We start from the raw sequence: 12,141 nt of genomic DNA, 5'->3' as shown, positions 1-12,141 counted from the left end.
TATTTAGGACCACATTTTTCAGATTTCTGTGCTTTTTGTTGGTGACTTTGCTGTTTAAAATGACCACAAGCATAGGCTGGTGTGCTGTCTAGTGTTCCTAAGTGCAAGAAACCTGTGATGTGTTTCACATAGAAAATCTACATGTTAGATAAACTTCATTCAGACATGCGTTATGCTGCTGGCTTTGAGTTCAATATTAATGAATCAACAAAATATATTAAAGGTGTCATTAAACAGGGGCACATATAAAACAGGTTATGTATTAACTGGTTGATGAAAATGAGACCAAAGACTCACAGAAACCTAACCCTGTAATTTCCCTAGGAGCAATGGGTTAGTATTCACTAATTCAACGCTCTTGGCAACTTTATGGAACACAAATACCTCAAATAAAGAGAATCAACTATACAAATAAGTGATAACTAATGAATTAAAATCAATTAAGGGGATCCCTGGGTGGCTCAGCAGTTTGGCGCCTGCCTTTGGCCCAGGGCATGATCCTGGGGTCCCGGGATCAAGTCCCACATCAGGCTCCCGGCATGGAGCCTGCTTCTCCCTCTGCCTGTGTCTCTGCCTCTCTCTCTCTCTCTCTTTCTCTCTGTCTATCGTGAATAAATAAAATCTTTTTTAAAAAAATCAATTAAAAAAAATCTCACCACTCAGACATAACTACAGGATCTTCATTTTCCCAGCATTCATTATATAACTCCCTATGGTTACAAGGTTGCATAAGGAAAAAGTTGTCATAACATGAAAATATTCACTCACGTACCATCTTTTATACTTCCATAATTAACAACAGCATGTATTTCTACTACAATTATAAGAATGCAGGATTTTATGAAACTGATGTTGGAGAGCTTTGGAACTCATTACTGATAGCTGAGGATCTAACAGAAATCCTGCCAGTTAACAATCACATTTTTTATAATAGGAACTGCAAAAGAGAATGACACGAATATCAAAGGTTGAAAATAGCCCCTAGAGGGATGCCTTGGTGGCTCAGCGGTTGAGCGTCTGCCTTTGGCTCAGGTTGTGATCCCAGGATTGAGTCCCACATCAGGCTCATTACAGGGAGCCTGCTGTTCCCTCAGCCTATGTCTCTGCCTCTCTGTGTCTCTCATGAATAAATAGGTAAAATCTTTAAAAAAAAAAAAAAAAAATAGCCCATAGAAAAACTGATAAATTCCTACATTTTTCAACATATCCAAAACCAAAATAAAAGATGATATATAATACTGCCATATAATTTTGTCATAAAAAATATAGTACATAAACCAAATCAACACTATTCTTTGTTCATTCTAAGACAGCTATTCCTTATGACTTTGAGTTCTGTTTTTAAAGGTTGTGTCCCAAGTTAAATTTTTAAAATAAATTTTACTTATTTTTTACACGAAACTTTTGGTCCCTATGTTAAATAGATTCGTTTTGTTTAGATTCACTGGGATTTATTATCCTTGAATAGCCAGGATTTTCTATACTGTTAATATTTTAGTGTACATCCTCTCCAATTTCCCACAGGCAAACAAAATACATAAGACATATACAATATACTCTTTTCTCACTATGATGTTTTATTATTTGTTTTTTTACTCACAGAATATAATTTTCTTGGGAGAGAGCTGTCTCATGCTTTTCTTATATCCTATCTGGTGTTTAAGCACAGAGCTGGAGCACAGGAGGAATGTCAATAAACAGTTATTGATCAACCGAAGACTTCCCTTCTAGGCCACTTATTTCTATGACCTGAAACTTGCTCCAAACCATTGGGAGGAAAAAATTCCATCTCACTACCTGCATCTTGAAGTCTGGGTCATGATTGAGTTATTCTGTTTTTAATTTCCATGCACATAATCATCAGCTCCAGAGATGTAATTACTTTTTCTATTGAACATTAAAAAAAAAAAAAAAAAAAAAAAAAAACAGCACACAGGCCATGATAATTGACAATAACGTACCATTAAAACATTTTCAACTTTCTTTTACTATTTTATGAAAATAGCAACAGGCTTATCTTTCAGCTTTAAAAAATTAATAAACCCAGTCTCTTTCAAGTAGAAGTTAGAAGTTTCCCTTAGTTTTTAGTTGCTTTGAAAGCATCACTAAAAGATACAAAGATGCAAACCATCTTTCATAAACTAGAAGCCAATGGCTACACACATGAAGACTATACAGATCTAGATTCTTGATCAATTTGTATGTATCCACCTTATTGTCAATGCTTCCCATCTTTGTCTTAGACCTAGCCTAGGGCTAAGAACCTTGTTAGGAGCTCGAATACTGGTTGATTTGCTGAGAGTATGCACTACAGGTCAATTTCTATTTCATATGAATCCAATAAGCAGAAACCAGATCTATTTCAGTTCTAAGACTAGGCTCTGGTACATTTTTAAAGCTCTACAAATGAGCATCATTCATATATGTCTTCAGTGTCCCCCAAGAGAAAAGTGATTTCTGTTTTAGAAAGGAATAAAACCTGCCTGGACTTCCTAATGAAGCCAAAGCAAACCTAGAGCCAGTTTTTCCGTTTGCCCCATTGTATCAGACAACTCCATCTCACATGGGATGTTAATTCATAGATAGAGGAAAATCAATGCATATGTCACACTCAAAGAGACTGAATGAAGAGAGTTAAAAAGGATGTAAGAACTACTTGTCACAAATATCATTATTAAAAAGATGCTAATTTATTCAGCAAGCATCAACTGACCACTTGCTATAGTACAGTAATGAACTAGGTACTAAATGATTTTCTAAACAGGGTAATGTAAAGCAAAGAGTGTGTGAGGTGGGGAGGAAGAGAGATGGAGAGAGAAAGAGAGAGAGAGAGATGTTTTAGAGATTAATTTTGGAAGGTTGCCTTTCCTATCCAAGTTATTGGAAATGCCTATAACACTAAATGTCCTATGTCTTACATCCTAAAGCAATGGGTGGGGAGAATCTGGCAAAATAGTGAATTGGTTTTCCATTTTTTTAGACTTATTTAAAACATACTTATTTTCAGTATTTTTGAGGTTTACATTCTACTGCAGGAATTAAAGTCACCAGATAATCTTAGTCCCATCTAAAAAAAAAAAAAAAATGAAAACTGAAAAAATAAAGCTCCTCTATTTCACCTCTTCCTCCAGCTCCTGCCCTCATTCTCTCTCTCTCTCTCCTTCAGTCAAACTTCTTTAAAGAGTTGTCTATACTCACCATCCCCATTTCCTCACCTTCCATCACTCCTCAAATCAATGCAATATGGCTTCAGTCACTATGAACTGCTCCTGCCAAGGTCAACAATAATCTACATGTCAGTAAATGCAAAAGATAACTCAAAGTCTTTATCCTGCTTGACCTGTCAGTGGTGGTGCTACAGCTACAGCTGAGCACTCTCTCCTCCTAGAAACAGTCCTCTTTGCACTTCCACGGGACTGCACTATACTGACTTTCATCTACCCATTTGGTCTTTCTTCTGTTGGTTCCCCTAGATACTGAGATTCGGTGGGGCTCGGATTAACATCCTTTAAACTCTATCCCTACTCTACACACATACCTCAGGAGACCTCATCCATTTCTGTGCCCCAAATACCATATTTATACTGATGACTCACAAGTCTGTCATGTCTCCAAGATCTCGCTCCTAGACTCCAGACCTATCTATAGCTTACTTCCTATTGAACATCTCCATTTGGAATCATGTGGCTCAAGGACCTCAAACTCAGTAGGTCTAAAACTGAACTCATCCTTTCACATCATCCCCAGACCTGTTCTTCCTCTTCTTCCAGGTTTTCCTATTTTATTAGTAAATGGGACAACCATCTACCTAGCAGTCTACTCCAAAAACTCAGGAATCATCCTTGACACCTCCCTCTCTGCTACTACTCAATCTCCAATTAGGTTCTAGCACACAAATACTTCTCCAGTCTTTCCACTTCTATCTGTGTCACCATCCAAGTCCAAGCCACTGTTATCTCTTGTCTGGATTATTCTATTAAGTATTCTCTATAAATCATCCTTGCTTTTCTCAATTCCACTCTCCACACACCAAACACAATGAGCTTTCACAAATGCCAATCTGTCACATTCGACTATATAAAATCCTTCATTGGCTTCCAACTGCCCCAAAATCCTCATAGGCCCTCCCTGATCTGGTTTGTGTCTATCATTCTCAACTGGAACTTTCAGGAAGCCTTACTTTGAGTGCTATCTGGTTAATTCCTACTCATTCTTCAGGTTTCACTTAAATATCACTTACAAAGGAAGGCCTCTTCAATTAGGTTACAGCTCTCAACTATAACTAATCACTTAAAAATATTTGTTCTTAAAAAAAAAAAATTGTTCTTCACCTACTATGTGCTAGACCCTGAGTAAGACACTGTAAATACAATGGTGAGCTTAAAACTAGAAGACAAACAAACAAAAACCCATTCTTCATGAAATAGTCTAGTGATATTGTGTATTTTATAATCCCACAGCACCTTGCACTCGTCATAATGACTTATTAAATGTCTTGTTCTTCCCATTGGGACAAGTCAATGAGAGCAAGAACCATGTCTATTTTCTTCAACTCTGGTACTAAGCTAAGCACGGCACTTGGCACATAGTTGCTACTCAATAAGTACTTGGATATCAAATAAATGACTAAAAATTATTTTCTTTTAAATGACTAAAAATTCTAATCAAAGTCAAGAGCTTTATGTAAGTTTTGAGAATTAAAGGATAAATGAAGTCACAATTTATGAAAAAAAAACGGCTAGTATACATTTTACCTAGCCAGCCCTTTAAATACATAGAAAATTAATTCTTCAAAATGACACATTCCATTAAATCACCAATGCTTTACTCTGAAAACTAGAAATTAAATGGAAGAATATTATGCATTTATCCTATCTTTCCCATACCAACTATATCTCCAATTAAGTAGTCCTAACCAGTTAATGAAAGTTTTTCTTTACAGAATTCCATATAGTAAATGTAGAAGCAATGGTAGGAAAAAAAAAATCACCATGTTATAACCTTCAACAAAGAAATAATTTACTCAAGCAAAGACTATCAGTGGATAAGTCACTAGATAAAACATTAGAGGCAGGGCAGCCTGGGTGGCTCAGCGGTTTAGCGCCGCCTTCAGCCCAGGGCCTGATCCTGGAGAGCCAGAATCGAGTTCCACGTCGGGCTCCCTGCATGGAGCCTGCTTCTCCCTCTGCCTGTGTCTCTGCCTCTTTCTGTGTGTCTCTCATGAATAAATAAATAAAATCTTAAAAAACAAACAAACAAACAAACATTAGAGACAAAATTGATGGGAAGCTTTACAATGGAGGGACCAGACTATTGTTACCTACTGATCAATCTTGGCTCCGCTAATAGTGGAATAACCAGGCATTGTGTGTCTCCTGATGGAATACAAACGAAGTACACAGCACCACCCTGGTAATGAAGTATACTTGCCAAAAGAAAGGTGAACTTAAGTCTAAGCTTTCCAAGTTTACCAGAAGCGTGAAAGAGAGTGTAACAAGTCGAATGATAAGAAACCATGAGTAAGCAGACAAATCCAGAATGTGGGATATTATACAAAACTGAGATAGACTTCTCATCAAGTTCAATGGCATGGGGTTGGAAAAGAGAATAGGAGAGATTAATCTAGATCAGTTCTCAATGGAGGGTGATTTTAAACCCCAAGGGATATTTGGCAACGCCTGGAAACATTTTTGTTTCCCATTGGAGGCTGCTACCAACATCTAGTAGTGACAGGCCAGAGATGCTGCTAAACATCCTATAAGGCCAAGGACTGCCCTCCACAACAAAGAATGATCCTGCTCACAACGTCTACATTGGATCCTGATAAAATCTGAATAAACCAATAATACATGATTGAGTCCATTGGGGAATGTTAACATGGATGATATCAAGTAATTATTTTTAACTCCAACTAGTATGATAAGACAATAGGGGAAATCTGAATGGGCAGGTAATTAGATGGATGATACAAAGAAACTGTTACTTTTTGCAGGTGTTATAATGTATTTACCTAAGAAAAGGTCCATTAAAAAAAAAAAAAAAAACCATGACTAAGAATGTAGAAATGAAATGACATGAGATCAAAGATTTCCTTTAAAATATTTCAGCAACAATTAAAAAAAGGCATAGGTGAAGTAAACATGGTAAAATCTTGATAGTTGTTGAATCTGATTGATGGGTTTATAGGAGAAATCATACCATTTTCTTTACTTTTGTGTTTATCATCTTTTGCCATAAAAATTTCTAACAACATATTCCAAAATTAAAATATGAACCAAAAAATAATAAATTGGCAGAAAGGTTCATTGTCAGAGACCGGCACTGGTATGAAGAAAACCTGTGTAATCTAATAAGCCAAAGTATCCTAAGTCTAGAACATGACAACTCTTATAGCTTATTCAACAAATCTTTGTAGAGAGCCTACAGTTTGCAAGGCACTGTCCTAGGTGCTACAGAGGATAAAAAGATGAGTGAGATGGTCCCTGTTTACAAGGGACTTACAATCTGAAAAACATCCAACCAGATAGGTGAGCTCAGGGATGGCTTTACTGAGACCCTGATATTTGAGATGTACCTTGAAAACAATACAACTATAAGGCAGGAAGAGGAGGTTGAGGAAATTGGGAGGAATTCTAGACAGAGATAAGAAAGCCTAAACAAGCTTACAAGGCCCTTCTTGGTCTGGCCCACATACTTCTCAAGCTTCATCTTCCATTTTTTTTCTGGTGTCATCAAAGAATTGGAGGCAATGAATACTCAAAGTACTGAAGGAAGTTCAATATAGAAGAGTACAAAGGCAGAAAAAAAAGCAAAACCAGCAAACCAGTGTTCATGTAAGTATTTGTATTAATGACTGGTCAGATACCTCCTCCCCTCCTTCCAAAAACAATTTATTTGTCTCTCTAAAAGGCCAGAAAAAGTCTAGTAGAGAGGAGTATATGGATGTTGTACTTTGACTTGAACTAACTCTGAGGCTGACAACAAAGCATTGGGAATGCGCTGGGAATGGGGACAGAAATTTTGTCTAATAGAGGCATCTGGGGGAAATAACCTGGTAGGATGGTACTAATTTGGTGTAAACCAGCAGAATCCCTTATTCTATTTCACTTCAGCATCACAAATGTTTTCTCCTGATGATGTGCCAAATACAACATCTTGCTTACCTAAAACAACTTGCGTATGTTCTTAATTTCTAATGCTAAACCACTATAAAATTAGAGTACCACAACTATCTTTTGGAAATCTTTTATATATAAATCTGAGTCTGTAGATTAAAAGACTCTTTTTTTCATTTAGGGAATCTAAAGTAGATTAGTAATTGCTCAAAGTGTCTATGTTAAGAAATCATAACAAGTTATTTATTCTGAGAGTTCTATCTTCTTTCTTAAGGGAGGAATTCTTTAGTTACTGCTATCCAATCCGTCTTTGCTCTGTAGGAAGCATCACTTAAAACAGAAGTTTAGAGGACTGGCTCTCTCATGAAGGAAGAGATATCACTATATCACTAACTTATTTTCACCTTGGCCAAATTCCAAGGCAGTTGAATGGTAACAAGTCACTCCGTAAGCAAATTGCTTATGTCTTAAAACTTGATGTGTGAGAAAGGGCTGTATGGGTTCATTCCTTAAAATAACCAAGAGACTCCCAAAAAGGTCAAAGATGAAGAGACTTCCTATGTATTGCATATGTGTCTATAAGTATAATTAGGATGTTCCTGATAAGAACAAGATTTCCATTCTTCATTTACTAACACTTTGTAATTCACGAAGCTGACAAGCTATCAGTGGCCCCTAAATACCTGTTTAAAGAAGCTAACTAGTCAAAAGGTTTGTATACATTTCAAGTACCAACCCTTTGGGAAGCCTCTGTTCTATGCTGCCTCACAAACGGAAATTTGAGTTTAAAATACAATTTTAAAACAAAGCTCTTTGCAAAAGCAACAAAATCTAGGAGGTCAAAGGGAACCAAAGAATAAACCTAAGAAGTAACTCTTGAGCCACCCCACTATTCCGTGGACGTTAGAAACATCTTCAAACAACTGTTCTTTTAATAATCCACATTTAGCTACTTGAAAAGCTGGGGTGTCAGACTTCTGACTCTTAAGGAACCCTTTGGAGTGTAAATTAGCTATTCATTGTGTTGGAATTAGCCCAAACACGGGTTAAAGCCCTGAGGCCTGCTCACTTAGGGCCCTTTAGGTGAAAGATGAGGCTCAGGCATATGCTTTCTTACCTGTGGAGTCATTGTTGAGGGATCTGGCTCAGGGGCAGCTTGCTGCTGTTCAGCACTCTTGTTCTTGGCCCCACTCTCCGAAGGCTCTTGCTGGACAGTTGTCTTATTCCCAGAAGGGGCGGACGGTGGCGGTGGAGCTAGTAGTTGGGATTTAGAATGGCCCTGGGAGGGGCGGGAAGGAGATGCCTGAGAAGGGGGCAAGTAGGACTGGGAATGGCTCAAATAGGATTGCGAGGAAGAGGAAGAGGAAGAATAAGAAGGGGTGGGTGCCAGGTAGGATTGGGACGGTGGGGACTGAGAAGGGGACGGCTGAGCGGGAGGCAGGTAGGGCTGGGACGAGGCCGGGGGGTAGTACGAGGGTGGCGGCTGAGGTGGGGGCATGTAAGATTGGGACGGGGGCATATAGGACCCCGGCGGTACAGGGGGAGATTCAGGGGGGGAATCCAGCTCCATGGGAACCAAACCAGGAGACCCATCTCGTTGGTGGTGGAGCATCTGGTGTTTGTACTGCTGCTGCTTCTGATAGCTGAGGGCCGGCCCAGGTGGCGGGGGCATCGGTGGTGGCGGTGGCTGCCAGTCCCCGTAGCCGCCCCCCGGCATCACCGGCGGGGGCGGCAGGGGGGGCGGAGGAAGGTGATGGGGCTGGAGCACGCACTGCATTTGCTTCTGGTGCATCTGCTGCAGCTGCTGGAGCTGCGCCAGGTGCTGCTCGCGGAAGCTCATGAAGCCCGAGGAGGAGGGGGCCGCGGGAGTCGTCGAGCTCGAGTACCCGGGCCCCGGCGAGGCCTCAGGAAGCGCCACCGGCGGTGGCGGCGGCGGGACCGGCGGCGGCGGATAGTGGCTGCTCCCGCCATACCGGCCCCAATTCGGGTACATATCGGAGAAGGCGGCGCAGGGCTCGTCCCGGCGCCGTTACTCGTCGCAACCGACCTCCAGGAGCTGCGGCGGCGACGGCGACAGCCGGAACTCGCGGCGCCTACAGGCCCCGGAGCGTGTAAACGGAGCGCGCCAGTGCGCCGGCGCTACCGAGCTGGGCCCGCGACCGGGAAGGCGGGGACGACACTGGGGCGACTACGCCTGCGCAGTAGCCACCGAGAGGAGAACAAAGGCAAGATAGAGCGACCCTTTCCTTGGCGGCTCTCGGTTGCCATCTTCCTTCCGGCCCGGATAATGTACGTGCGAGTAGAATGTTCTCATAGAACCGAGGAACCATAGAGTCTCAGAGCTGAAAGGGGTGGTAGAGATCCTATCGCTCCACGGGCTCATTTTTGAATGAAAAAAAAAAAAAAAAAAGGTTCCATTCACAATAGCAACAATCTCAACAACAACAGCAAAGCCATGAAACAAGTAGGAATAACTCTAATAAATATGTGGAATGTATATGAAGAAAACTACAGAACCGTACGGAATCATATCCGAGGGGAGTAAATGAGACTTGCAATGATGGAGAGGCTTACCATGATCCTGAATGAAAAGAGGGAAAAAATGTAGACATGTCAGTTCTCCTCAAATTAAATGAATAGAATTAATTCAAGTCCAACCAACAAAAAAAAGAAAATAATAATAATCCGGAACAAATCTGTGAAGAATAGAAATATTTTGGAGGTAGACTGTAATACTACACCAATTCCTGCAGATGTTATATGAAAGATAACATCTGCAGTTATTGTAAAAGGTGAGAAATGGAATTCTTTAGAATAACTCAACACATAAAAATTCGTGTTGGAGAATCTCAGCTAAAGCAAAGATAGCAAAAACCAGATTCAACGATTGTCCCGAGGGGGTGACCTAGAAAATAATCCAATCTGTCAACATAAAACTCAACTTTGGCTTGAGTGGATCACTGAAAAACAAGGCTGATACACTCTGAATTCTGGAAAGGGAAACAACAACAACACTACCTAACTCTGAGAATATTAAGTGTGTCAGTGTGTCAGTTAAAGATTTGACCTTCCATCTTAGCAACCCAGATCTTCACCTCTCTTAGGAGGCAGATGTGAGTGGAAAGTGGAGCAACTAAGTATCTTTCAGAAGGCGTTTTCATTCGCAAGTAGGAATTTCGTTGCATTTCTCTTAACTTTTTGTTGAAGTATAACATATATACATATAACTAAACATCATAAGTTTTCAGGTTAGTGAATTTTCACAAACCAATCACATTATGTAACTAGCACCTTGATCAAGAAACAGAACATTAGGGCCAGGTCAGATGCCTGCCCTTGTACCCCTTCTTTTCCCAAAAAGAGAACAGAAAAAGAAACAGAATATTGTCCAACTCATAAATCCCACTTACTTGTAATTTTAATATTTTCTATTGAAATTCTCTTGAAAAATATTAAAAATGCATGTAAATTACTATACTAATAGCCTAGAGGAGAATATGAGATGGTTATCTCATTAGATGAAGAAAAAGAATATGATAAATTTCAACATCCATTCACAATTTTTAAAAAATCTTAGCAAACCAGAAATAAAAGGGAACATCCTGATCTTATAAAGAGTATTTATTTTTAAAAACCACAGCAAACATCACACTTGATTGTGAAAAGTTCAAAGTTTTCCCACTAGGATCAACAACAGATGTTCATTACCAATCACATCTGATATGGATTGAATTGTATTCCACCCACCCCCCAAAATGTTCAAGTCCTATTCCCCAGTACTTCAGAATGTGACTTTCTCTGGAAATAAGGCTGTTGCAGATGTAATTAGTTAAGATCATATTTGTAGTAGGGTCAATCCAATATGACTAGAGTCCATTTTTAAAAAAAGATTTATTTATTTGACAGAGAGAGCACAAACAGGGAGAACTGCAGGCAGAGGGAGAGGGAGAAGCAGGCTCCCCACTGAGCAGGGAGCCCACAGGGCTCAATCCCAGGACCCTGGAATCATGACCCGAGCCAAAGGCAGACACGTAACCGAGCCACCTAGGCACCCCACCGCTAGTGTCCTTATAAAAAGATGGCCATTTGAAGACCCAGACAGAGAGAATGCTCATATGATGCTGAAAGCAGAGATTGGAGTTATGCAGCTGCAAGCCAAAGACTGGAACAAATGGAATTCTCATACAGTGAGGGTGGAAGTGTAAATTTGTTTTATTTATTTTTTTAAAGATTTTTATTTATTCATGAGAGAGAGAGAGAGAGAGAGAGAGATTGGCAGAGACACAGGGAGAAGCAGGCTCCATGCAGGGAGCCCGACATGGGACTCAATCCTGGGTCTCCAGGATCACACCCTGGCTGCAGGCGGCGCTAAACCGCTGCGCCACCCGGGGTGCCCTGAAGTGTAAATTAGGATGATCATTCTGAAATACAATTTGGCAGTAGCTACTAAAGCTGAACAGACCCATAGCTTATGACCCAGGAATCCCACTACTAGGCATATCATGAAGACAAACGCATGTATATGTTATACAGAAGACATGTACAAGAATGTTCATAGTACCACTACTTGTAATGGCTGAAAACTGGAAAGTAACCCAAGTGTCCACCTATGCTAGAATATATAATGACATTGTGGCACATTTATACAATGGAATACAGAACAATAAGAATGAACAAACTATAACCACATGTGAATCTCACATATTGTTGAACAAAAGAAGCTATGCAAAAAAGTATGTACTGCATGTTTTCACATGCATAAGTTCAAAAATAGACATAACTGATATGTAGTGTTAGAATTTAGGATAGTAGTTACCCTTGGGGTGAAGAGATAGTGATTGAAAGGGGGCATAAAGGCAGCCGCTGGTATGTTATGTTTCTTGATCTGGGTACTGGTTACATAGGTATGTTTTGCTTGTGAAAGATTCATCCGACTCTACCACTTGTGATTTATGCACTTTTCTGTTTGTATAATTCAATAAATGTACCTCCAAGAAACTTTTGAAAGATGGAACTCCAAAAGAAT

At 39.9% G+C, this 12,141-nt stretch overlaps 1 protein-coding gene across 3 annotated transcripts in view; it reads right to left on the bottom strand.

The window, feature by feature from the left end:
- The window catches only part of YLPM1 (YLP motif containing 1), a 78,706-nt gene extending 69,453 nt beyond the window's left edge, over positions 1-9,253 (bottom strand). Inside the window, exon 1 of one of the 3 annotated variants that reach the window (XR_012036904.1) lies at positions 8,233-9,253. Coding sequence is in view for 2 of the 3 variants with exons in the window: in XM_072839343.1 (XP_072695444.1) it covers positions 8,233-9,108 (876 nt within the window). In the remaining variant the exon portion in view is untranslated. The remainder of the gene's footprint in view (positions 1-8,232) is intronic. The other 2 variants (XM_072839343.1, XM_072839342.1) reach the window with 2 other exon arrangements.
- Positions 9,254-12,141: the final 2,888 nt, after the last annotated feature.

This window comes from Canis lupus, chromosome 9, assembly GCF_048164855.1.
Source record: "Canis lupus baileyi chromosome 9, mCanLup2.hap1, whole genome shotgun sequence".
Lineage (NCBI taxonomy): Eukaryota > Metazoa > Chordata > Mammalia > Carnivora > Canidae > Canis > Canis lupus.
The sequence above is the reverse complement of the archived record's forward strand: the minus strand, read 5'-3'. Positions and strand labels throughout refer to the sequence as shown.